Source organism: Parasteatoda tepidariorum, chromosome 3 (genome assembly GCF_982258835.1).
Source record: "Parasteatoda tepidariorum strain Cologne lab strain chromosome 3, Ptep-v5.0, whole genome shotgun sequence".
In the NCBI taxonomy this organism is placed as follows: Eukaryota; Metazoa; Arthropoda; class Arachnida; order Araneae; family Theridiidae; genus Parasteatoda; species Parasteatoda tepidariorum.
In genome coordinates this window covers 61,709,166-61,736,769 of record NC_141757.1, presented here as the reverse complement: position 1 = coordinate 61,736,769, position 27,604 = coordinate 61,709,166, and the positions used below count along the sequence as shown (strand labels likewise).

Here is a 27,604-nt window from a genome sequence, read left to right as displayed (position 1 = left end):
ATTTCATTGTGGTACAGCAATGCGTTGACTTATTTTTGGTAATCTTTCATATAGATTTAAAGTGTTGAAATTTTTTTTTAATGTTAAATCTCTTCCCTTTGTGCTATCCATACCATCTAACCTTTTGCAAAGAAGCAGGCATAAAATGCTTCATGCTCAATCTTGGTTCAGATAAGAATGCTCTTTTAAGACGTTAAAATGTTCATGCGGTATTGACAGCTGATCACCATATACCAGTCTACCTTTAGTTAAAAGCGCATCTAAAGTGAAAGAGGAAGAATTCTCATGCATCGAATTAATAGCGCAGGGAAGGAAAAGGTTCCTTCTAAATTACTCTATTGAATTGAGAAAAAATTTGACCATAGTATTTTAATAACAATAAGCGAATTACAGTACAGAACCCGTTATCCGGAAATCGGAAAACTGAAAAACCGGAACGAAATTCTATAAATTTTCCCGCCATTTTTTTTAAAAAAAAATTTTTTTTTCCTCACAGGATTTTAGGTTTTTTCTTTCTTTTTTGATAGATGTTTACCTTACCATCATTTTGCAAATAATCATTAGTGTATTCCTTCATCGTTTTTTCTTCTTTTTAAGATTTCTTCTTTTAGGTTTTCTTCTTTTTCCAAATATTTATTTTTTTAGTTGGGTTTAACAATAAAAAAAACGGCTTTTTGTAGCGATTCAGAAAACCGGAAAAATCATTTATCCGGAATAGTGATGGTCCCGATCGTTCCGGATAATCGGTTCCCTACTGTATTAACTGTGGCAAAATTGAGCAGAGACTGCTGTATGAATTTTTTTATAATTAAAACCAAATGCTTTTATTTAAATACTATATCCTTTTCAATTTCCTGATTTTTGAAGTAGTTTGTTTTGGAAAAAACTCTAAAATATTTTTAGAAAGAAAGTGCTTCTTTAAAAAGCTTGCTATAACAGTATTAAACTTTTCTTTTCATATTCTGAAATATAGTACTGTGATAAAGTGTTTTAAACTGAAAATTTTAGATCATTATCCCCACTTTGGAAAGCAGATCTTTCAACATCATTACAAAGTTCGCCTTCTACTTCAGTATTTGAAGATAGTCCCTCATCATCTTTTCCAGTATTTACTTCTCCACCGATACTAAATGATGATCTTCCTAACTGGGCTCGGACTGTGAGGAATACTTCAATCTGTGAAGAGGATTCAGTTAATTTAGAAGGTTTTGCAGCTGAAGGGGATGTTATAAAAACAGACAATATATCTGCTATTCAGTCCTTTGAAGAGGATAACTTGGCAAAACTGAAAGCTGCTGCTGAGGACATTGAAAGTCGTAGAATTAACTTTTTTGCAAAGGGAAAATGATCTCCATGTTTTGTTTGGTTATATTTAATTTATCTTTGGTGTACTTACATTTGTAAACTGAATACAATGATCATACATTTTAACTATTTACAAAAATTTTGCTTTCTTGTATTGTTGATATCATTCATCTCTACTTAGTAATCTCATATACCAAAATATTTTTTCATGTGCATTTATGTAAATAGGTCTGAAAAATTGAATATGTACAAGCTAAATAGTTGAAATGACTCCTTTGCCAGTATCAGCATTCACTAGTGCAATATGTAGGCCTAAATTAGATGTGTAAATTATATTTTGAGGATTTTTTAGTATAACTATTCAAATGATTTACGAAACTTCAAGTTCATTTGCGTAAATAATATTGTTTGATATATTTTTATACATATCCAAGTGCCTTTTTTATGAAACACATTTCTAGCAGTCTTTAATAGTTTTTTTTTTTATATTTAAAAACATGAATAATTCCGATGAAAAACTTAATTAATTATAGTAAATGCATTTATGTAAATTGGTCTGAAAAATTGAATACATACAAGCTAAATAGTTGAAACTGTTGCTTTGCTAGTATTAGTATTCATTAGTGCAATGTGTAGGCCTAAATTAGATGTATTATATTTAGAGTACTTTTAAATTTAACTATGCAAATGATTTATGAAATTCTAAATATATTTGCATATTTAATAGCATTTTAAAATTTTTATACAAATGCTAAGTGCCTTTTTTATGAAACATTCTAGTAGTCTTTCATAGTTTATCTTTTTATTTAAAAAACAGAATTAATTCTGGTCAAAGATGTGCATTTTAATGTATTATGTCTGGTATAAGTAGTAGAAAAGTTATTGTATCTCAAAATATTTTCTAGTTCAGCCTAATGATGACAAGTGCTTTGTGCATTTATTTTATGAATATCTGTCAATTTATTGAATTCAATGAAATATATTTCCCTTACGCATTGTTAAAGTTAACTATATTTATTACAGAGCATCTATTATTTTTCTTCAAACTTATAGGCTAAAAGTGCTTTCAGATCTATCACTAAAATTGCTTCTCATTATTTTTGTGTTAGAATAATTTATTAAAAATTTAAAAAGTGATATGTTTGTAAATATTGAGTTGAATTTCAAATAATAGTCCATTGTGTCTATATTTTATCTATTATCTTTAAAAAGATTTCTAGAAGAAAATCTTTAGACACATTTATTTGTCAGTTTTACTTCTGAATTTTTCTAACTTTAGACACCATACATGATGAGAACATCATTTTGTATTTCTATTGTTTTAGTTTTATTTAAATATTGCATATTAAATTCATTATCTACATTTAAAAGTCCAATTTTTCAAAATATGCCATTTTACTTTTCTGGGTAAAGCTCCAATTTTTACAAAATAGACAGAAATAGTTTAAAATTTGTTTTAGATTTGTAGTAAAAAAGTCAGTTAGTAATAGAAACTTTTGTAAACATTTACAAAACAAAAACTTTTAATATATATATGTGAGTTTTTTTTAAATAAAATGTAATCACTGGCTATATATAAGTATGAGTAAATGAAGCACATATTACTGATAAAGATGCTAATTTTTATATAAATCATATACAAGCTCCTTTTCTTATTTGACAGATAGATTTTGCAAATTTTTGTAGTTTTAATTAAGAATGTAACTGCAAAATCAAAAAGCTTAATCGGAATACCTATTGTCGAAAATCTTGAATGATATTTTTTTGTAATAGTATAAAACTATTGCTCAACAGCATTTTAAATTTAATATTTCAAGCTTCAAATATCATTACTAATGTTCTTATATTTAATTAATAATAAGAGATATATATTCCACTTTTGTAATTTTTTTAGTTGGTTTAAAAATATTTAAGCACTTGTTAAATGTGCTTTATTTTATAACAAATAATTTATTTTTGCACGCACCGTGATCAGTTAATTAGCTTTCTTTCTAATTTTTGCTTAAAATATTTATTTCAAAATTTCTTTTTTAATAAAATATAAAATTTCTCACTGTAATTCGTTTTAAAATATTTTATGAATCAGAAATCCAATTGAAATTGAGGCAAACATTATGTTAAGTATACTTTACTACTTTAAGTATTCTTTAATTACTTTAAATTAATTGTAAATTAATCTTTACTCTACAGAATTGCTTATGTCTTATTTAAGTATATTTTCTTATCATTATTGCTTACCGTAGTTTTTTGATGATTTGAATATGGTTTTTGGTGTTTGGTTTGTAATGTTTATGCTTTTGACGGTAAATGATTTTTGATGTTTGTTTTGTCAAAAAGTTATTCTTAAAAAATATATGTATATAATCTGTCAATTTGCTCGTTGCCTTTGATATTATATTCAGTTATACTTAATGAATTTACTTCCCTCATTTTTGATTCTGATTTATCGAATTTTGACAGTCAGTTTTATTATTTTCGTATAATATTGAATAGCTTCAAAATTGCTGGGATCTTCAATTGTAATCTCATTAGATAAGTAGACGTTGTTCATCTTTATTTAATTCTGAAACTGTACTACATTTTCTAATTTTATTAAATTGAGTTTTGATATTTGGTGTCGAAGTGCAATTGAACTCTGAATCTTCTGCTACCTCATTAGGCCGAATGTTGTATAAATTTAGACTAAAAAAGCTTAAAATGTTAAAAGTTATAAAAAAAAAATTGTAGATTGTGCATACTGGTTTACAATAGCTCTAGAAAATTACTTTATTGTATTTATAATGTTTTGTATTATGTTTTGTATTAATAATAATTGTACAATTTTTAGGATTATAAATTAATATCTTCTGCTGTTTCAAAGATAATAAATTTTTTACATTAAACTTTTCTAGTAGGATTATATCTAAGTGAAGTGTGGTATATATACACATTATTTATTTTATTTATTTAAGATTCGAAGTTGATCCGATATTGTTTAACATCTGAAATTTGGTACATTTGAGGAAGCTCAAGATTTTAAATTATAATATTTATGTAATTACAAACATTGTTAAGAGTTGATAATTTTTAAGTCCTGTCGCAAACCAATCTTACATTTCATAAAATCCAAACATTTTTATAATTTTATGAATTTTAAGCACTTTTTTTCTCGTTTTATATTTATAACTTATGCCCCATTGGGAATTTAGCAGACATCAATTCAGAGTTATAAAATATTGCTTGCTTCTAAATAATGGTAGTTGGCAGTTTTAATGGATTTCAGATACATAAGACACTTTTATGATTTAGATACTTTGATTTTTTTGGGCCCACCTTAATGCATTATTATGGCAAAATTATAATTCGTTGACTTATATTGTTTATTCCCAGAATTTGGATCAAGTTTTTACTCCTGTAAAAAGTAAAATTTACAAATCAGGAAGAAAAGAACCTTAGTTTACAGCAATAATGAGATTTACACTTTGATGTATCACATATCAATACCAAATTTTATACATTTTAACACTCGTATATTTTAGTTTCATGTTAATTATTAATTATCATAACCCCAGGAGAGTTATGATAATTTAAGTTATGAAAATGTAAATTGTGATCATACTGTTCAGTGTTCCAATTTGCTTAAACAACTAATAATAAATTTTTTTTATAAGAAGGGGACGTTTTCCATTAAAATCAAAAATTGTGCAAGCTTTGAGACATTTTATATCCCTAGTGATTAGAAAGAAAATTGTAATATCTTAAAACTAATTCTATAATGTTAGTACATTAAGATGTGCTAACATAGTGAATATGCATAACAATTTTTTCAAAAATGTGATCAGTAAAAACTTGCCATTTCACATTTTGATTTTATATGCAGCATTGCCAGATAATTGATGACTAATATGTTCAAATATAGTAAATTTTCACCATTAATTAAAATTTGAGAAATGAAATTTTTGATCAGTCCAAATTTTTATATGATGAGTTTTTTTTTCTTTTTTCCCCTAGTTATCTGAAATTGCCAGTAATTCAAATTAGCAGACAAAACCACTAAAAAAGATTTGAAATTTGCTTACTGTATTTATACTATGTATAGTACTGCTTCTAAATTCATTTGTATTTATCTCTTTTTTGTATTAGTTTGTGCTGAGCTCTGTATTGTATATTAGTGTTTAAAAAAAAGAATTTGACTTTTACGCATACAAATTCAATAAATTAGTAATGAAACAATAAATTGTTTCCCCCCCCCCCCTATATTATCACTTACGACTTATAAAAGAAAAATAAGTTTAAATCAATAAGTGAAAACTATGCACAATTATGATTTAAAAATTAGTTATATGTTTATTTTCAACATTTTATAGAATATATTAAATTGATAATAAACTTAAAACATAGTTTGGAAACTGGTTTAATAATCAGATTTACAAGTTTAAATAACAAAATTAGAAATTATCTAAAAAGTTAGGATTTTTTAAATAAATAACCTTAAATCTCAAGTAATTATGCAAGAACCTATTTTTTTCTTACTCAAATATTTTTAACACCACAGCCTAGTTCAAACCAGTTATTATTTTCTGATATGCTTTTACGTTATTAACTCAAAAATTTTCTTTCAGTTCCAGATTGCAAGTCCATATTTGTACAGCAATTACTGATTTCACATTTAACATAACTCATAAGTATTAAAACAAGATTGTTTTTACAATTTTCTTAAATTACTATTTTTTTTTATTTTTTTTTATTTTTACCAAAAATCGCTTTATGAACTCAAGCAAATTTTGGCTACTAGATAAGGTTTCTGTAAGTGATGTACTTTAGGCTTTTATAGAATTTTTTTTTTTTGTCACTCAAATATTTTTAACACCACAACCCTAGTTTAAACCAGTTAATATTTTCTGATAAGCTTATATGTTATTAACTCAAAAATATTCTTTCAGTTCCAGATTGCAAGTCCATATTTGTACAGCAATTACTAATTTCACATTTAACATAACTCATAACTATTAAAACAAGATTGTTTTTACAATTTTCTTAAATTACTATTTTTTTTACCAAAAATCACTTTATGAACTTCAACAAGTTTTGGCAACTAGTTAAGGTTTGTGTAAGTGATGTACTTTAGGCTTTTATAGTACATAGTACCCTTTATTTATTAGGTATACATCAAATGTAATGATATTTATTACAATATTGTAATAAAGTGAAATTGACAATTGTATTTATACATATAATATTTACACAGTTATTTACAAGTTCCTTTTACAGTTAGTTAGCAGCAGCTACTTTTCATAAATTGCTAGTCGAGTAATATACATTATGAAATATATTATCAACTATTGCAAGGTTAAATAAATTTCTAAAAGCAAGCTTAAAATTAATTGGAGATAAATTCCATGTGAATTTTATGGTTAAAGTTAAACACATTTTTGAAAAATGTCTTTGTTCGTTTTGAAGCGTACAAATATTGTCGCAAAGTATGAGGACATTTATTGCTTTAGGTAATGTTCTTATTATTTATCAAGACAAGACAAAAGTTGACTCTTGGAAGCACAAGTAGTCTGTTTCTGCAAATGGCAGTCATCAGCAATACAGGTTCTTTCAAAAATATTCAAGTAAAATAGAGCAATTGAAGGTCTTATTGTGAAATGATGACAAGGTACAAGAAAAAGTGTGGTGATGGTGGCTCAAAGATTGTATAATTCTGTAACTTAGTTTCTTGTGTAATTATTTATATTTAACCTTATTTTTAGTTCTTTCCTTTAATTATATATATATATATATATATATATATATATATAGTTCCATGAATTCTTGTTAAAGTTTAATTCAAAAAGTTTATTGGTCACAATAATTGCAAATTAATGTGTAATCCAGTTGTGACCAAAAACGTTTTCAAAATAACTTAAACATTTATGAGAAAGGCGAGATTAAAGACATTAGAACCTATTTGATTTTCTGGGGAAAACTGAAACGATGTGAAATTAGAAAAATACTTGTATTAGAAATATACCCAAGTCTCATTCGGATATCAAACTGATTTTGATGTCTTTGGGCCACCTTCTTTCAATGATTTGTAAGATTCTAAAAACGTTTTTATTTTTACTTAGTTTAATTTTTGATTTCTTATGTTCATACTTTTTAATTTCATTTTTGAAATGAATTTTAAATTTATACATAAAGATTGCTGATTCCGAAATACTCTGTAATATAAACTGAGCCTGTAGAAGAGGATAAAATAGACTTTTAACATTATTTAAAAACTGGGCTTGTTATATTACGTTCTTAAAAAAATTTCTAAATTGAACTGGAAAGACTTGCCATTGTTTCACAATAAATCCAACAATTTATACTGCGCTGATGAAAAATTGCTCTGCTGGCGGGAAAGAAGTTTGTTTTCTGGTAAGTGTGACTTGAGTCTTTTTGTGTAGAAGGTCTTCTCTCAGTCTTTTCACTTCGAACTCTGCCTGAGATCTTAGCTGAAAAATATGGCACATAAATAGTTGTAGAAAGTATATGCAATATAATACAGAATTTATTAAATATTCTGGTATTCTTAAAAAATTATGGCTTTAAATGATGTAACATTAAATTAATCTGATGAAATTGAATTATTCAAGATTTTCAACTGTAGTGGCGAAACATTTTATTTCATGTTTTATAACTGGCGTTAAACAGTCTACCCAATTCTGAGTTTACAATTATCAATGTTCAACTCCATTGCATTTCAATTTTGAACTCAACCCAGAAGACAAGGGAGTTCCTGAATCAAGCATTGGGATAAAATAGCATTCACGAAGGATTTTTTGATGGAACTACTCGCATTTGCGTTACATGGAAAGGAAAATACCGAAAACCTCACACAGTTAGCCCAACGGCTAGGGGACTCTTAACTCATTATCCGTCTACCTCTGAGTATGTTATATGTTAGCTCTGTGTTCGGTGCGAACGGGGAGCAGAATTTGTATCTACCAGCCAACTCTGGTATTCGAACCTGGGTCACCACATTGGAAGGCGAGCGCTCTATTCTCTGAGCTACCGTGTGTCTAGAGGTAGAGCATTGTAAAAAACTAATTTTTTTTCAAAGCTCTTTTAAAAAAATTTTAAACTTTATTTATTTTATTTTTTTTGAAAAAGAAGGTGAAACATTTAGCCTGTTTCTGAAGACCTGACTAGCCTGTTTCTGAAGATATTGTTTTTATAAATGGCTATATACATCACCTAACCATAATCAGGTCCCGTTTTTCAGGACTATCATTTTTAGCAGCCACATAATATTAACTCCAGTTGGACAATGCCTGAGCAGGTACCACTCTTTTCCCACTTCCACACCACAACCGACGAGAAGACTATCGTTGTGTTGGAACTTGCTGCCAGGGCCCGACTTAGCCTGATTGGGGCCCCGGAGCAAAAACTTCTTTGTGGGCCCCACGACTTCTGTAATGAAAAACCGAACTTTATATGAAGGTATTTAAATTTTTTACCTCATTATAGATAGCAAAAACATTTACTAGAACCTAAAATAGCTATGCAGTCCCCCCCCCCCTACAATGGTCAGATGACATATCGTTCTGTCCATTTTATTGATTTTCTGACTCTTCTATGTCCATCATGCAGTTTTTTGATTGTTAACTTAGTCATATTGCTGCGAAAAAATTCATATCTTTGCTGACATTAGAGCTAAATTCAGCTAAAATTTCGCAACTGCGATGGCTCAATTGAGCCAATCAGAAGGTATTGTATCGCATTTTGTGATACGTAAAAATACAGGCTTTTGATTGGCCAAATTTGTCCATCGTAATTACGAAAATTCAACTGAATTCCGCCCTAGAAAGCCATGGATTTACAAAATATAGATTGTATTCATATAATAGATTAATGAAGAAGCTAACATAAAACTGACAGATTTAGCACTGTACTGATATTTTGTTTAAAAAAAGTTCATTAAAGAAGGAAACTTAAAATAAACTTTCTATTCAATTTAGGGGCCCCCTCTAATGTGGGAACCCAGAGCAACTGCCCCGTAAGCTCCTGCCTTAGTCAGGCTCTGCATGCTGCATATACATGCCAGTTGCTTAGTCAGCATCCAGAATCAAACTTACGACCTCTGTATCTGCACCAGTGAAGTGAGCGTGGCCTTCAGAGCGTCTATAAATGACTATAAAAAATTAAAAATAAGTGTAAATAAAATAGCTCTAATCCAAACTATTTAGGGCTGATCTTGATTAGATTACCATAAATTCGTTTAGTTGTCCTGTGTTTTGTAAATGTTCTGTAAGTCCTTACTAGCAGTCTAGTAAGTTTAAATTTTCTTATTAGTTATCAAAATTTAAATATCTTTAATTTTATATTGATTTAGCATTTTAATTTTGAATTTCTTTTGTTTAAGGAAGGAAACAAACAGTACCTTTGTTTCTGCATTCAATCGAATTGTAACAGACTGGAGACGCCTTCTCAGGTCCTCAACTTCTTGTAGCAGGCGCATAATCATGATTTTATAGCTGGTCTGTAACAAAAATAATATCGCTTTTAAATTGCAATTTTAATGATGGTATTCAAGTTTGATTGACACGTACTATGAATGGTCGCTGAGATTTATGTAAAAATATAAAGGGAATACAATTATGTTTTTCAAAATCTTTATCTATAAATAGTTTTTTTAATAACGTTCTATAAAATTTGTTGAAATATAAATGTTCTTAATAAAGGTCTTCGCGAAATTAATTTTATGAATGGGTATTTAATTATGGAAATTATTTTAATCCTCTCAAAGTGTTTTTACTATTTCTGTTCACTGTTTTGCTGCGTAACAAATAGTTTTTTTTTCAGTTATTTTAATTGAGAACTGAGTGTATTGAAGCGATTTGTACAAAATTGTATATTTTGAAGTATAAAATTGTCTGTACATGCTTAACGTTCAAACATCAATTTTACTATTGTTAGATTATATTCTTATAAAAAATTTCATTATTAATTCGGCTATTTTATAGATCTTTTCTTAGTCTCATACAGCTGCTATTTTAAGATACTTTGGTCGTCATAGTAATGGAAAGTATTAAATGACTATCGCTGCTTTAAATTATAAGTAATTATATAGATTTTCATAGTATTGACTCAAAACAAAAATAGTACTTAATTTGATGGACAGTCTTGTTCCTAACTAAAGTTTTATTTAAAGATTTACACGTTTGAATAATGAGGTTACAGATTCGGTAAAATCCATCTATATTTAGGAAAGTCTATAACTGATGTAAATACCGTATTGGTTAATAATTCATTATTTAAAAATAGAAATCTGGTATTAGTATTGATCTTTAATTATTGCACTAAAATCCGTAAGAAACTGCATTTCTCTCACTAATAGTTTAACGCATGCTCATGAAAATTTAATTTCAGTACATTTTGATTTACCTTCTAATGAAATTGATTTGATGTATTTAAATAAAAAATAGTTCTTAATTTTTTAAGTACCTTTTTGGAAGGTTTGTGTGGTTTCGAGTCAGCATCCGTCTTGACGCTGACCAGCATGTCTTTAACAAGTTTCTCGAGTTCCTGCCTTAGTTTGCCGCAATGGTCTTCGAGTCGAGGTGTTGATTTCTTTACTTCCATATAACGCTTCCTCCATTCTTCACGAGCTGGATAAAATTCTATGTTTAGTTTTTCTTGGGCTGAAAAACATTTTATGCTTGCCAATTAACATGCCACACTATTTAAAGTTACAGGTTACAATATCGTTAAGTTTTAGATTATTTCGTGTTATGGTATTTACCCAAAATATATTTGATTTTATTTTTATAATCAGCGCTGAGTTTACGACTATCAGTGTTCTACTTCGCAACCTTGTAATTTTGAACTCATCCCGGAAGACAAGGGAACTCCTGAATCAAGCATTGGGAGAAATTTGTGTTCGTGTAGGACTTTTAAACGGAACTAACCTGCATTTGCGTTACATGGAGAGGACGAACAAGAAAACTTCGATTGGTTATCCTGACTGCAAAGGGACTCTTAACCCATGATCCTTCCACCACTGAGGATATTTTACGTTAGCACTGCGGTCGGTGCAAGTGGGGAGAAGAATTGGTATATACCAGCCACCGTTGGGATTCAAACCTGGTTATTTCATTAGGAGGTGAACGCTAGATCACCTGAGCCACTGCAGTCCACCCAATATTTGTTATGGTAATTTATAAAAAAGTACGAATTTAATTCGTTATTCTAATCTGACTGTTTCGATCTTTGATCTTATTCATGATGATTTGCAGAATAATTTACATTATGCTATTTCTTTTTTTTAAAAAATTTTTTATTTAAACATATCTTGTTAACATTAGTTTTTGAAAATAATAATCTAAATTTATATTAAACTGTATCAGTTAATTTTTTGGGTCGTATTGCGGAATCAAATCAACAGATTCGGTTAAAAAAATTGAAATTAATATATTGGATTCTATAGCTTTTTCTTTAACATCTGGCTTGAACCATGAAATGATTCAAATCAAGAGAATTTGATAGGACTGTTTCAAATAATAATAGGATCACCAGTAAATTTTGTCTAATCGAAAAACCTTTAATTAATCGATTCATTTTAAAGAACTTACGAGGAGCTGTGGATTTGTATATTTAAAAAATCTTAAGTATTTAACAAATTCATTTCAGTTTTCAAATGAGCATTTGAACCACTGCATTCGATTTAAAGAACCTGAAACCTTTGTTCACAGAGCTCTGTGAGCAAAGCCTGCCTTAACGCCCATAAAAAAAATTTACTTATATGTAAAATAAAAGAATTTGAAAATTAACTCTGAAAAGTTGTTTGAGGGACTCTCTCAAGTTGGGACTTAGAATACTTGCAAATACCATAATTCTTCTTTTGGATAATTTGAATCAAATAAGAACACCAGATAGGTGTTTCTGATTTTAATCGTGGTTGAAGTTAATGATACTATAAATCTAGGTCGATAACAATGTTTATTATCAGTAAATATGTACCGTAAATAATGTCAAATTAATGTGATGTATATTGCGTTATTTTTGTACTACCTTTTCACTGGAGAAAGTCATTAATAAGAATGAAAAATTTCTATTTTAAATTTATAACCGGCTTTAAACTGCCGGCCCAATTCCAAGTTTACAACTTTGAATGTTCAACTCCGTAGCCTTGTAATTTTAAACCCAAAAGACGAGAACTCTTGGAACAAGTATAGGGACAAACTAGGAAGATTTTTTGATGAAACTAACCCGCATTTGAGTGACATAGAGAGAAAAACCATGAAAGCCTCCCACGTTAAGGGAATTCTAAACCATGATCTGTCCAGCACTGAATATATTTTTCGTCAACACTGTGTTCGGTGCGAATTGAAATCAGAATTCGTATCAACCAGCCACCGCTGGGATTCGAACCTGGTGTACCTCATTCAGAGGTGAACGCTCTATCTCCTGAGCCACCATGACTCAAGATTGAAAATTGAGTGTTACTGGAGTGAATTTATAATTGTTTTCTCTAGCACCATGTCAATGTGTTATTTCAAGACAATCAAAAACTGCGCATACTTACTAGTTTCATTTGTTTATTATTAATAAAAGAAATTAAGTTGTACCGAAATTTAATTCTTTGAATCAGCTTTTCTAAAATTTTTTAAAGTGATGCTATTGAAATATAGGCTGAAATATAATGATTTATAACTTAAAATGACTTTACTCGATTATAAGCGTGTATGATCATATTAAACAGGGCCGCGCAATGTGTGGAATTTAATGAAGTTATTAACTGGATTTAATGTAGTCATTGACTGGACACTAAAGAGCGAAAAAACTGGAGGACCTTCATTACGCAGACGATATTGTATTGTTGTTTTCCAAACCTAAGACATGAAGAGTAGAAGAAAGAGCAAAACTGGTGGCATTACTATTTAATAAGAAGCACGAAATATTGAAAATTGATAACAATAAAAACGACGACATATTTATAAATGGAAATAAAATTGGACAAACAGAACACTTTTACTACCTTGCAGCGAGCGTGACAACCGAGGGAGGTACAAATCAAGACATCACAGCAAGAATTAAAAAAGCACATAAAACCAGGGCTCGAAAAAACTCAGAAATTTTACCCGTCCCCGAGGACGGCTTGTCCAAAAATGTACCCGTCCTCCTTTGAAACTAACCCGTCGCTTCTAAATAAATAAAAATATAATTTTCTCTTATTTATTACAAACATTTAAATAAATTGCACAATGAATTAGTAGTTACTAGGATTACATTATACAGTAATAAAAGAAATACTAGGTTACTAATAGTAAAACCTAGTATTTCTATTATGAAATAATTTATTTCTTTGATGAAATAATTTAAATAAGAAAGGTTAAGTTATCTGTCAATTTATCCGATGGTACTGCGTTTTTTAAATGAATCAAATATGACGTTTGCCAGCTCCACAATCAAGCCAATGATTTACAGCGGTTTCTGCACAGAAATCTGAAAGAGGCTTTCCATTTAGGTAGATGTACATAAATGCGTTTAACGCTTCTTGTTTAAGACCAGTAAATAATGTGTTTTTTTGTAAGTTCATTGCTGAAAAGTACCTTTCAACCGCTGCAGTACTCCCAGACAGAGAAAACATCAATTCCACCATGCGCAGTATGTTGTTGTATTTCGAGATTAGAGGGTCATTTTAGAAGTGTGGCGTTAGACTCTTGTAAGATAAAAAAAATTGAAAATGTATCACGAACATTTACGGGAAAATGGCCGTCCGCGCGGACGCTGGATTCGAGAAATTTGTTGTCCGCGCGGACGCTGGATTCGAGAAATTTGTTGTCCGCGGGGAATTTTTGACCGCCGAGGACGGGCGGTTCTTCGAGCCCTGCATAAAACTACCAAGGATTTCGAAATCACCTTAAATACTAAACTCAATTTACAAATTTTTAATGCTTCTGTTGAATCTGTTTTCTTATATGGCAGAGAGTCATGGAAATTCGGAAAGCAACAAGGAAACAAACTTTATACTTTTCAAACTAAATGCCTTGGACGAATTTTAAAGATATACTGGCCAAATAAAATCTCAAGAAACAAACTCTTCTGTAAAATAAAAGCTAAACCCATCACAATAAAAATGAAAAGACGAAGATGGTCCTGGATAGTACAGATGTCCCCAAAAGACCCAATTAGAACAGCTTTGACATGAGTGTGGGATGGAAAATGATAAAGAGACTGACCTGAACTAACCTACAGACAAATGATTATAAAGAAAAGAAACTTTACGGGATGGCCTTGTTGGGGGAATGCAAGGGAAGTGGCTCTTGACAAATGGAACACTATACTTGTGGCCTTGTGCGTCACCTGACGTAAGGAAAATTAAATCAAGTAAAGTTTATGGTCAAAACATCATTATTCATCAATGATAGACTCTTTTAAAAGTACAATATCTGTCACCTCTGTCTTTTGAAGAAGCCTTTCTTTTCTGTAAATCACGTACTTTCTGCAGGAGAGCATCCCTTTTCAGTTCTCTGAGCCTTCTCTCTGCCCTCAACTCTTCAATTGAAGATTTAAGCCTTTTCACTGTTAAGAAGGTAAGAAAGTAAATTAGAAGTTATTATGAACTGTAATTTTACTTTGTGATGATAAATTTCTGCTAAATATATCACAAAAGAGCAAATAGAAATTTAAATTTTTTTTAATTTTTTATAATTGATTATGTAATCAACTTTATGTAAACATCTATACTAATAATAAAATAAAATATTCAATCGTTTATAAGGAAATCTAAAGGATTATAATATTTTTTGCAGGAATTTTATAGGCTAGCTTTTTTTAATAATTAATAAATTTAAATTTACATATTACTCAAAACTAAATAATCATAAGCTTAAACAAGTGTTAATTGATGATTAATCAGATAATTGAAGGTTCATTATAAAATCGAAAATATCTGCTTAAAACGTCGAAAATAGTTTTCTGAATGATCAAAATATAAATGAATAAAAAAGAAAACTAGTGAAACAAAAAATTGTTGCTTTGATTAGGAATTAGTTAATGTTTTTTTAATGCGTTGTAATTTTGTTTTTCATAGTTAAGCAAAAATCTTGTAAATGTGATAATGTGTCAAACACGTTGGATAAAACTTCATTGTAATAATCTTTTGAACCAAAGCGTAAACAACACGTGCCATAAAGGCAATATTTTTTTTTTCTGATTCGTACCTAGTTAAACTAATCATTAAATTTTAATTAAGCACTGAATAATGAAAAGAAATTATTTCGCTTAATTATCTGAAAAACTACAATGCATATTTTGATAATCAAATTCTAAATATCAATTAAATCTATTCATTAAAGATAATGACTACAATACTAGGAAGAACTACAACAATATACTCATGCTTCATAATAATATCAAAAATACTCTATCCTATTATAGCTGACAAAATAAATAAATATCATGCATACATGTATCAAAGACTACTACTACTCAATTAAATTTACATCAAACTTCAATTGAAAATACAATATGCTCATTCACTACAACTACGGGATTTTTTAATTCAAACCATGAAGTCCAAGAATAAAAGCATTCAACTACAAATAAACAATCATGCTAACTATCCAAATAAAGAAAGGATTAACTTTGTGCTGTATTTATATAAAGCTAAACAATGTGAAAAGAACACAATCTATAATTTTGGTTTTATAATGAAGTGTCGAAAGACAGAATAAAAGGCACTGTGTTCTTCGCGTTCATTCTGCGTTTCGACATTTTAAGATTTTTCACTATAGAACCAAAATTATAGTGCGTCTGTTTATATGTCCTTATTTGTACTCTTTTTCACGTTGCTTAGATTTATGCAATCATGCTAGTTATGGATCTTCCGTCCATCTTACTTTCAGGATCAAGCTTAGCTGATTTGTAAAAACTGGAACTTCTAGGCATTGGCGTGGCAGCTCTTAATAAGGGCTTTGCAAGATCCTCTTCATTTTTCACGTCAGAGCTTCCAAGTGTGTCGATGCTGTTGCTGTCTTCTTCCGAGGCAACAAGTTCGCCGCTGTGGAAGCCTTCATCAAAATGGTCTCTTGTATTTTCCTCCGAATTTTTCAAAGAATCTCCTTCTCCTTGAAGAAGTTTGATGGGATCCATTATGATGTCCTCATTTCCCATTTTAGATTGAATACTATCATCAAATGAAAACTGGCTTCTTGCGGAATCGTGCTCACAGACATTATCCCTCAAAAGCTGGTCTATAACGTCATTGTTATCGCATGGACATTCTTTGTAAGAATGTTCTTGGTCATCTGTAATGGTTTCGCTACTTAGGTCCTTTGGGATATTTTGAATGTTCTCTACATTCGTTTCGGACTCTTTAAGAGAGTCATTTTCATCGTTTTGTTGGTTTTCGGTACTTTCTGGAACAGTCTCTGAATTGATATGATTCTCACTTAAGTTATCCGACAAGACAGTAATCTTACCTAAATCTGGAGTTGGCGTGGGTACTGTTATACTAACATCTTTATTGGCCTTTGAAGTTTCGCTTGGTGGTCTTGGAGGCGGACTGTTGACAATTCTTTCCGATTCCTTTTCCACATCTAATGTTTCATTTTTGCTTGCTCTTTCTTCGACTAGTTCTGTTGGACTCTCTCGAATTGATTCATTCAATTTCATAGAGTTAATTGAGGTGGACCTAAAACAAAAGGCTTTAAATTTTCAAAGCTATAATGTTCCAAATTGAGGAATATATATATATATATATATATATATACACGAGGGTTATTATTTTTTTCAAGGTCCGATTAGTCGCTAAAGGAAAACTTCGGGGAAAATCTGCTAGGTCTGTGCGCAAAAGTCTTGTGCTGTGTCCGTAGTTAGCCAGGGGAAAGCGTAGATTAGAGGTTATCATTTTTGAGTACGTATGGAGCACATAAACATGCTTCGAAAAATAGAGTCTCCCGCCAAATGTGAATTGCGCTCAGTCATTCGATTTCTGCATGCTGAAGGAAGCAATGCAGCTGAAATTCATAGACGAATGAGTAAAGTGTACGGAGAACAGTTCATGAATGATAGCAAAGTGCGGAAATGGTGCAGGGACTTTGATCCTGGACGCACAGATGTTCATGATGCAGGCGGCCAGGGAAGGTCAACTTATAATCTTGTTCAGCGCGTGGATCAGGCGATTCGCGGAAATCGTCGGTTCACAATTTCTGGGATGAGTGAATTGCTTCCGGAAATTTCACGGTCAGCTCTCTATACCATTGTGAGCGAAAGACTCGAGTACCGCGAACTCTGCGCGAGATGGGTTCCCAAGATGTTGTCTGACCATCACAAAACTCAACGAATGGGCGCCTCATTAACCTTCCTCCAGCGCTACCATCACGACGGAGATGAGTTTCTGGACAAAATTGTCCCAGGAGAGGAGACATTAGTCCATTATGAAACTGAAGAAACGAAAGAGCAATCCGAACAGTGGAGGCATTCTCACTCCCGAGTAGTAAACCAGTGAAGTTCAAGCGCATGTTCACCAACAAAAAGTGTATGGCTACAGTGCTCTGGGACCGTAAAGGTGTCCTCTTGGTGGAAATTATGTCACGTGGGGCAACGATCACTGCAGCTTCGTACAGCAAGACTCTTCAATGTCTTCGAAGGGTAATTTGGAACAAGAGAAGAGGAATGTTGTCGTCAGGCATTGTCCTTCTTCATGAAAATGCGCGGCCGCACACTGCAGTTGCAATAACGATCCTCCTGCAAAGTTTTGGATGGGAAGTTTTTGATCACCCACCATACAGTCCTGACTTGGCTCCCTCAGATTTTCATCTCTTTGCTCACATGAAACGCTGGCTAGGAGAACAAACCTTTGCCACAGGCAACGAGCTTCAAACCAGCGTACAGAATTGACTGAAAATACAGGCGGCTGCTTTCTACGATAAAGGTATTGAAAAATTGATACCACGCTACGACAAATGTATAAATTGGAACTGCGATTACGTCGAAAAGTAGCTTAATGTTGTATCACATTGTTCCATTTACAATTTTCTTGATTCTGACTGTGATTTTCAATTAGCGATCAAAATCGGACCTTCAAAAAAAAATAGCTCTCGTGTATGTATGTATATATATATATATATATATATATATATATATATATATGATCTTGATAGTAAGGTACTGTACCTATATTTAGAAGAAGACTTTCCGAACGATCTTTCCTTTACTCTTGGTGTTGGTGGACGAGTGTTTCTCTGCCTAAGTCTTTGTAAGTTTAGTTGAGTTGGAGTTGACTTGACAGAAGACATTGCGTTTCTTTTCTCAATCCTGTCCAAACTAAGCGTTCGCGGTTTCTGATTAACTGTTGAAATAATATTTCCCCCTCGGCTTTCACTAAGTGATTCAGATGATGTAGGATATTCTGTAGGTGAATCTAAAAATATGATCTCAAATAAATTATTCTACAGTTTATTACAAACACTATAAAATTATTAATTTAGTAATGTAATAAGATGTATAAAAATTTTCGTTATGACTCACAAATTTTTGTTTTTAGAAAAAATAATACCCAGGCATGAGGCACAATCTTCTTAAACTTATACTCAAGTTTGATGTGCAGTGATTATCACTCCCGCCTCTCTAAGAAAAACGAGCGTCCATTAAAAGTGTCGTGTGCACTACTGTTCGTATTTTTGCATAACTAAAAGTTAATTTTAATTGATTGAATTTGAGTGGTAGCAACATCATTAAAAGAGTCGAGCAGTGATTGCCAAAATTGCTAGTAATTTGAATTTACTGTTATAGACTTGAATAATCTTTTAAATTTCTCGCTTAATCTTTTTTTTTTTTTAAATAAAAGGTATGAACATGCAGCTCGTAAGAATACTATGAAATGACGAAAATAATTGTAGCTCAGAAAAAAAAGTTATAAAAATATTTCTCCCTTGCATCCTTTAAAAAGGACAATTACTTTTTCAAAAATGAAAAAAGCAGTAGTTCTGCTTACCATAACATACTAACAATATAAACGTTTATAATTAGATTTGACATAAGGTGCATTACTTTCTTAAACTTAAAGTGGTAGGTAACAGAAAGAAATATCCACTTGGCATAAATTAATAGGCACTACCACTTTCTTCGAGTAGTAATTTTTCAAATAAATACCGCTTTTTTGAGCCTGGACATAAATGGATTAATAAAAATCAGCTGATTCTTACAAATCTATTGTACCTGAATTATTGAACAGTGTGTTTCTGGATAGGACGCTAAGAGACGCACTTCGAACGGCTGTGTAGTCACCTTCTTTTAGGTAAACTTCAGGTTCTTCTGCCTAAAAATATAATGCAATTCTTTATTGTGAACTAAAGGAATTCGAATAAATTTAGATGTAAGATTGGAAATAAAAATTACGATGAATTTACTTACGTAAGGTGGTAAGAAACTTTTGATTTTTAGTTCCAATTCTTGCTTACATCTTACCTAAAATATTAAACGAATAAAATTGTGAACATGTGCAAACCATAGTGCCATTTTCTTTAACCAACTTTTCATTTCTTTGAATCAAAATGTCATTAAAATGTAATAAGGAATTCAGTTGAAGTGTATTTCAGATCTTTTTTAGAAGGAAAAAAAATAACGTGATCATCAACTTTTAAAAAAGCTAAATTTGCAATGTAGTATGGTTCAAAGCGTAACATTTTAAAAAATGATTTATAATTAGTTGATAATTTCTTTAACACTAAGTTTATGCGAAAATAGTAAAATATTTTAATTCTTAAAAATACTATAGGACGTCCATTCTGATTTTGAAATGAATGTCATCATAATAACATATCATTTTAAGAAATTTGCATAGAAGTATTAATGTAGTTAATTATGTGGTGACTGTACAGTGTTTCAATTCGATGATGTTTAAACTTGACATAAATCACACTTATAGGCATTTTTCAACAATTATTTAAAATGTTTTCGTAACAAGCAGGATAACAAAATATGAAAATAGAAGCGTAAATAGAGGAAGAGAATCAACAAATGGCGTGCTCTAACTGAAGTACAGAAGCCCGTTTGATTTGTTAGTTATCTTGGGTTGATCCGAATCTGTATATGTGCTAGGTAATAATATTATACTAGATAATTTAAAGTTTATAATTAATAAAGATTGAATGTTAATTATAAAATATTAATAATAAGGTTGAATTTAGAAAAATTATTAACATTTATTGAAAAATAAATATTAAAATTTATTTTTTTAAATTAAATATTACAAGATTTTTAGGCACGGATTTGCACATAGTAAAAATATAAATTTAGTTTACAAAGAAATTTTTACTATAACATACAATTAACTCAACGATTTTATATATAAACATGCACACATACAAAAATATACATCACTTTTCCTTCTCAAGAGGGAATTAAAATCATCAAAACTTGTTTTTGATTGACGGGTAAAGCATAAAGATGTTTTTGATTGGCACCATTTTTTCAGGCAATCGAACAGGTTTTGGTGTTTTAATTCCATCACCTTCTTAATAAGGGAAAGCTTTAATGGGGGAGAAATCCTTCATTGTTAATTCTTTTTCACCGCCATTGATATTATAAAATTAAGAGAAAAGAGAGTTCTGGTAGACCTAGTATAAACCATGAAGTAACTTTTTATCAGCATTTGAAACTTCGTGGTTTGCACTAGGTATTCCAGAAATCACTTTTTTCTTAATTTTAAAATAAGAATGGTGAAATAGAATTTGCCATGAAAAATTTCTCCCTATGCGGCCTAAGTGATTCGTCAGATATAGCTGTCGTTTTTCTTTTCCATTGCTTATATATCTATCAATTTGAGACCCCTCATGTGGACAATTTTTCGACTTCATCTTTCATAAAAATTAAAAATATATATTAAGGGTGATGATTACTGAACACACTCTGTTTCCATTTAACTCTTTAAGCACTTGTAAATGCTTGGGAAGAATAACGACCAAGAAATGATATTACTTACATTTCGGCTGTAGAACACAGTATTGAAATGATCCCATCTGATCCGACCAGTTACGAATGGTCGACAATAGATTCGATTTTGCGAAAAGATGTTTTCCACACTTTCATTATTAAAAGGGGACATAAAGGCGTATAAAAAATATCAGAAAAAAACAGTCACTATTAAAAATCTATAATAGAAGGCGTCGTTGTAGAAAGAAAGTAATAAAAGTAAAAGCTTCAAGAAGGATCGGAAAAGAAATGTACCAATCGATCCATCATATTTTGGTAAATATTAAATAAGAAATATTTAAGAAAATGTAGTGCTTAGAAACCTTTTGTTTTAGAGATTTGACGAATTATAATGACATACTTTCGGGATATTTGTTTTTCTTTTTGAACCCCGAGGGGGGGGGGGAGATGCATTATGCATATTTTTTTTTCTTACTTGTTCTTTGTCGAATATTAGAATGCATTACATTAATTTTATGTTGGTGTTTTGTTTCTAGAAATCTGTGTATTATATGTTTATTTGTGTATTTACTTGTAAAATATAATACACTTTTTAGTTGATATACAAAAATGTGAATCGCTGAAAAATTTCGAGGCACTTCATTTGGTTCGTAAAAAAAAACTAAATATTTTGAGGTATGCTCCAGTATGTAATTCAGTTTCAGCTAGAATAGTTTTATATTTCTGTTTAGTTAATCACTAAAAATTATGCCTTACACTTTTGTAGAGTGAGCAGAAAAAAAAAAGAAAAAAAAATTGAATAACATTCTTCTCTATTAAGTTCCAATCTTAAGGCTCTATAAAGGGATACCTCAATTATGCATTTAATAAGTGCTAATTATAAATTTAATTACAGGCATCAGAAACAAAAACATACTTTCTCTCCACTATAATTTTTGAGAGACTTGGATTTTTGACCATCAAATTATAGTAGGTAGCCGTAGTCTGGAAAATATGGTTCTAATAGCTGGGTAGAAGAGCAGTCGAAAGTTTGGGCCTCTCAGTGTAGCACTTACAAGTTTAATAATTGTATTAGGATTACAAGTGCTTAAGTATTTTTTTGTCAAAACTTTTTCTGTCCGTTAGATTTCTTAGAAATTGTTATTCTTAATATACATATGTTTATAGCAAAATGCTTACTTGAGTAAAATTTCTTCCCACACTGCGCAAAAACACAAAAGCTTCTGGAACATTTTCCGATCCCAATTGCGCACTGATTTCACTCCGCAGCTCTAGAAGTGTGGTTGACGGCAGAACTCTGGGGGAAAAAAAAAGTTTTGCATTACATCATAGTAGAATTTAAAGCAAGAAACATTATTAGAATTTTATATTTTCAGAATATTAAAAACATGGAATATTATAGAATTTTAAAAGAATAGTTATCAAAAATTATCTGAAAAATGCACAGTGCTTAAAAAAAAAAAAAAATTATTTCTGCAATAGTTATGATTTTTTCGTTCGACAAAGGCAACCTAAAAGATTTCGAAAGATCGATCTTAATATATTAATTAATGTGTCCAGACGATATCTTAAATTAAGAAATTAGAGACGAAAACGCACTTTTTCTGAAGAAACATATCTTTTACGAACTAAACGCCAAATTTAATTGTTCATACTAATTAATTACTGCAGACAATATTTTAATTTATGAAATGAGACACAAAAACGTACTTTCTCTGAATTAAATTGCCATTTTTTAAGTGGATTTGAAGTATTGTTAATCAAAATTTAAGGGTAGATGCAATCAGAAAAATATGATCCCAATTTATGGTCAAATAGTACCGTAATGTTAATTTTACTTTTTACTCATTTTCCTAAATCTCAGGAATATGTGACACGTTTATCTTGGGCCGTGAAAATCAGATCTTTGGATCAAAAGTTATTCAGGTGTTGTTGCGCTTTTTGTTTTGCACACTGTACAAAATAAGTTTGCACTAAAGGTATGCATTGTGTAATGTAACGAAGTAATTTTTTTAATGATAGTTTTTTCACCATTATATTACGTTACTGTGCTAATTCATAATATTCATAATTACTCAATATTCATAGTACACTACTGGCCAATAAAATTGCATCACAAAGGAAGGAATGCAAATAACAGAATGATATTAATTGGGCCATACATTATATTTGGAAGAACAAGTGATTAAATTTTGTAAGATATTTGGATGTATAGATCCTGAGGATTCAGTACTTAGAGCAGCCTCTTTTGGCAACAATAACTGCAGTTCTTTTCCTGGGCATCGAGTCGAACAGAGATTGGATAGCATGGATGGACGGGTACAGCATTCCGCGCAACTTCAACATTATGGCACAATTCATCGACCGTAGTGACAGACGAGTGGTGGCGTGCCAGTCTTTCGGCAACCATTGAACAGACTTGTTCAATTGGTGAGAGATCAGGAGAACGTGCTGGCCAGGGCAACAGGCGAACATGTTCTGTGTCAAGGAAGGTCAGGACAGTGCGGGCAACATGCGGTCGTGCAGGACCGGATTAAGCGTATGCGGGGCCCTTGGCCACTCAAATTTTTGGAGTCCTTAGAATAAATTTTTTTCTCGTAAATTTTTTATTTATTCAAATATAAAAGTATTTATATATCTTTTCATTTAAGAAAGCATATTTAAAATAAATAATAATAAATTAAATTTCACTTTATTTTATTAAATTCGAACTAAAAAATAATCATAAAATTTTGAACAATCATTGTTTTTTTTATTTTTTTCAAATTTATTTTCAAAAAATCCATTTTAAGGGGGTCCTTAATCATTGGGGGCCCCAGGCCATGGCCTAGTCTGGCCTAATGGGTAATCCAGCCCTGCGGTCGGGCGTTGTATTGCTGAAACGTAGCGTTATGGAGGCCTCGAAGAGGAGGCAGAGCAACTGACCCTAACACATCAGAAATGTAACGGCTGCTGTTCAAAGTGCCAGCAATGCGAACAAGAGCTGATCGAGACGTGTATCCAATGGCATACCATTACTCCAGGTGATGGGCCAGTATCACGATGTCGAATGCAAGTTGCCAATGGGCGTTGTTTTCCACGATATCACCAAACACGGATGTGGCCATCATGATGATGCATACAGAACCTGGATTCGTCTGAAAAGACGACGCTATGCCATTCCAGATTCGACGCCTGCGTCCAGGTTCGTCGTTGATCACACCATTGGAGGCGCTCATGTCTGTGCTGCAGCGTCAAGGGTAGCCGAAGCCATGGTCGCCGTGCAGACTGTCCATGCTGCTGCAAACGTCGACGAACTGTTCGTGCAGACAATTGTTGTCTTGCAAATGACCCCATTGGTTGACTCAGGGATTGTGAGGTAGCTGTACGATCCCTTAAGGCTATGGCTCCTCTTAAGGCCATGTGGATAACATGTCTGTCTTCTCAGCTGTTAGTGATGGGGGCCCGCTGATCAGTTCCATATGACGGTCATTTTTCTACCTAAATATTAAATTTGCAGCCATGCTGACGCTCAATGTACCAAGCAGAGTGGGCAAGGCGGGTGATCGCCCTGATTACCAGGTAAGGGGGGTGCTGAACGAGACCCAGATTTAATGATCTGTAAATTATTTATTTCCTTCTTTTTTAAAATATTGTTCGCTTAAAAAATAAATTTATGGGTTATTTTTTATTAATTGTATATTCTTAGGTTAACTTTTTTTTTTATGGTCAACGTTCTCTAAGTAAATTTTTTTACTAAAGATGGAAAGAAGATGGCTGTAGCAGAAAAAAATCTTTTCTTTTAAGATTTAAGGTTCACGAAGCCATTCAACAAACAAGTCAATATTCTCAAAAGGTAATATCCTCGCAAGAGAAAAAAGGAGTGACCTAGACCATGAGTCAAATTTTGTGTCAATTGAGCCTGTCTCCCTAACGAACTATTAATATAATGTGAATTTGCTGATACAATGTAATTTAAATTTGAGTTTTTCATCCAAATCTCGGTGGTCTTTTCGAGAAATTGGGACTATTTAGAAACAAGACCAGAAGATTAAATACCAAGATCTTAGAAAAAATTTTAAGTTAATAACAAGAAACATCTATACACTTATATAATATTTTACAAGCTTTGTTCTTTGATGTATATTTAAAATACTTATTAAAAATTTTTTCTGGAAAACTAAAGTAAGGTGTTGTTTTTCACTAAAAACATTTGCTAATATGTAGCTAGTTCCATAACTTCGTTATTCTTCTGATTTATCTAAACGCTTATAATTTTTGAAGGGCATTTAAAGAATTGTCAGATGAATTAATGATTTTATAAACGCCTAAAAATATTAATAATAATTCATTTTTAAAATAATTTTTTACAAAATGACGACATATTGAATGCAAATTATATCAATTGTGTCTATCGAAAATGAAACCGCAAAAACAGCTTGTTTTGAAGAACCTATAAAATTACTTGCGACTGTTAAAACACGAAAAAAGTTAAAGATTTTAATGTTTATGCTTATTTATTTGTATGTCATAAAATATTAAGTTCATTAAAGATATTACCTATAATAAATATTAATTCAAAAATACTTGAGGTGATATTCTTATTAATTAAACTAGCAGCTTTCTTTTTAAACCTTGTATGCATTAATTGTAATAAGTCTTATAATTCTCTGATTGAAATTTTGTATTTAAAATAAAAAAGCATTTTTCTACAGAATTATGATTACACCAGTAAGACAATTCAAAGATTTTTTTTTTTTTAGAAAAAAAGATTCCTTTGCAGCTTGAGTTTTCAGAATTGTCCGGAGCGCGACAAAGTTTTCATCCGTCACTGGTACCACTCTAGTACCAAGTTGCAAAGGTCGTAGCAGTCATCAGGGGCATGTGATTCTAATTGGCAAATGACACGAGAAATTTAAGAACTGCAGTACTCCTGACGGCAGTCATCAAGGTGTCTGAGCTTATGGGAATTAGAAGCTTTTGTGGATTCCTTTTCCATGCAATGCAGTTGCACGTTAGTTAAACTCAAAAAGTACTTTATGAAAATAATGTTGTTCACGGTATTGCATTCCTCAGGAGTTCCCTTGTCTTCTGAACTAAATTCATAATCACGAGGGTACAAAAGTGAACATTTATTGTGGTAGGTGAACGTAATATTCAACTACATGTTGACAGGTAGGCAATGCGAATCATTAATAGTGTTAGTTAACATTAGCTAAATAAAGGAAGTAATTTCAGGATGTTTTATGGTCTGCACTCAGAAGGTGATGTTAATTATTGATGCATGATGTCAATTGCTACCATTGGAAATGGGTAGGGAAAAAAGAAACGTAAATGAATGCATAAATATTTGTTAAAAGAAGAGAGAAATCAAATTTGCCCCTGAATGAAAAAAGCGTGAAATCGATATAATTCGTCATAATGTATTTGAAGAACAAGCTTTATTTTGCTTTGTGGGCAGGTATTTTATTTACGTCACACTAGAACTGTACAATGGGCTATTGGCAACGTCTGGGTTATATCTTTGAGGATGTTCCGAACAAATACTATCGTATCCAACTAATTGGAACCACTGTTCTATGATGATGTAGTTTAATAACTTTCTTTTCCCAAACAGAACAATATGCAGAAATGTAGCAAACAATGAGTAAACTAATAAACTGGATTGATTGATAATTTAATATAAAGTTTAATTAATACTCCATTGCCACACAGAGTAAATAATTTCGGACCCCCTGAACGTGTTCATTTCAATAATAAAATCTTGCATAAACTGAAAAACATAAATGAGCTAATTTAAATTGAAAGTAAGATAATTAATTTGGAGAATCTGTCAAATAAAATGAGTCATCAAACTTGTAACTTCGTAATTTCTATGACGATGATTATCCACTATTCATTTATGAGACACACACATTTAACCAATTCATTAGTTACCCATAGAATTTTTAATAATTTAAAATTTAGTTTATTAAATAATCTATGATAGACATAATACTGTGATAATCATTATAAAATTAAATTAAAAATTTTGTTTTTACTAATCATTCAAAATAACTCTTTTTATTCTGTAATTTGTGATTTATTTCATAAAGATGAAATTAACGTAATTAAATAATAAAGTCACTCAAATATTTTATTTTATTTTATCCGTCGTTGAACAGCCGACCCAATTTTGGGTTTACGACTACTAATATTAAACTCCGTAGCCTTGTAATTTTGAACCAATCCAGAAGACAAGGAAACTCCTGGATGAGTACCCCAGAGGATGAGAACCTGGATGAGAACCTCATATAGTTAGTCCTACTCCAAGAGATTTCTGACCCATGATCTGTCTACCTCTGGGAATAATTTTCGTCTGTGCTGTGGGTATTGCTAACCGGAATCAGGGATATAACACCATTATTTCAACTTCAGAATTAAAAGATAG

General features: G+C 31.0%; 2 protein-coding genes across 3 annotated transcripts in view; one reads left to right on the top strand and one right to left on the bottom strand.

Annotated features, from left to right (window-relative positions):
- The window catches only part of LOC107445002 (uncharacterized), a 33,694-nt gene extending 29,507 nt beyond the window's left edge, over positions 1-4,187 (top strand). The window contains 1 exon segment of the mRNA XM_087159430.1: positions 1,009-4,187. Within this exon segment, the coding sequence (XP_087015556.1) occupies positions 1,009-1,348 (340 nt within the window). The 3' untranslated portion in view covers positions 1,349-4,187.
- A 2,260-nt stretch (positions 4,188-6,447) lies between these two features.
- Positions 6,448-27,604, bottom strand: part of LOC107444998 (uncharacterized) — a 110,984-nt gene continuing 89,827 nt past the window's right edge. The window contains exons 3-11 of one of the 2 annotated variants that reach the window (XM_016059297.4): positions 22,375-22,492; positions 19,675-19,728; positions 19,480-19,579; positions 18,436-18,682; positions 16,158-16,951; positions 14,713-14,838; positions 10,759-10,955; positions 9,695-9,793; positions 6,448-7,766 (exon numbers count right to left, since the gene is read on the bottom strand). In XM_016059297.4, the coding sequence (XP_015914783.4) occupies positions 7,635-7,766; positions 9,695-9,793; positions 10,759-10,955; positions 14,713-14,838; positions 16,158-16,951; positions 18,436-18,682; positions 19,480-19,579; positions 19,675-19,728; positions 22,375-22,492 (1,867 nt within the window). In that variant the 3' untranslated portion in view covers positions 6,448-7,634. The remainder of the gene's footprint in view (positions 7,767-9,694; positions 9,794-10,758; positions 10,956-14,712; positions 14,839-16,157; positions 16,952-18,435; positions 18,683-19,479; positions 19,580-19,674; positions 19,729-22,374; positions 22,493-27,604) is intronic. The other variant, XM_071180358.2, reaches the window with a different exon arrangement.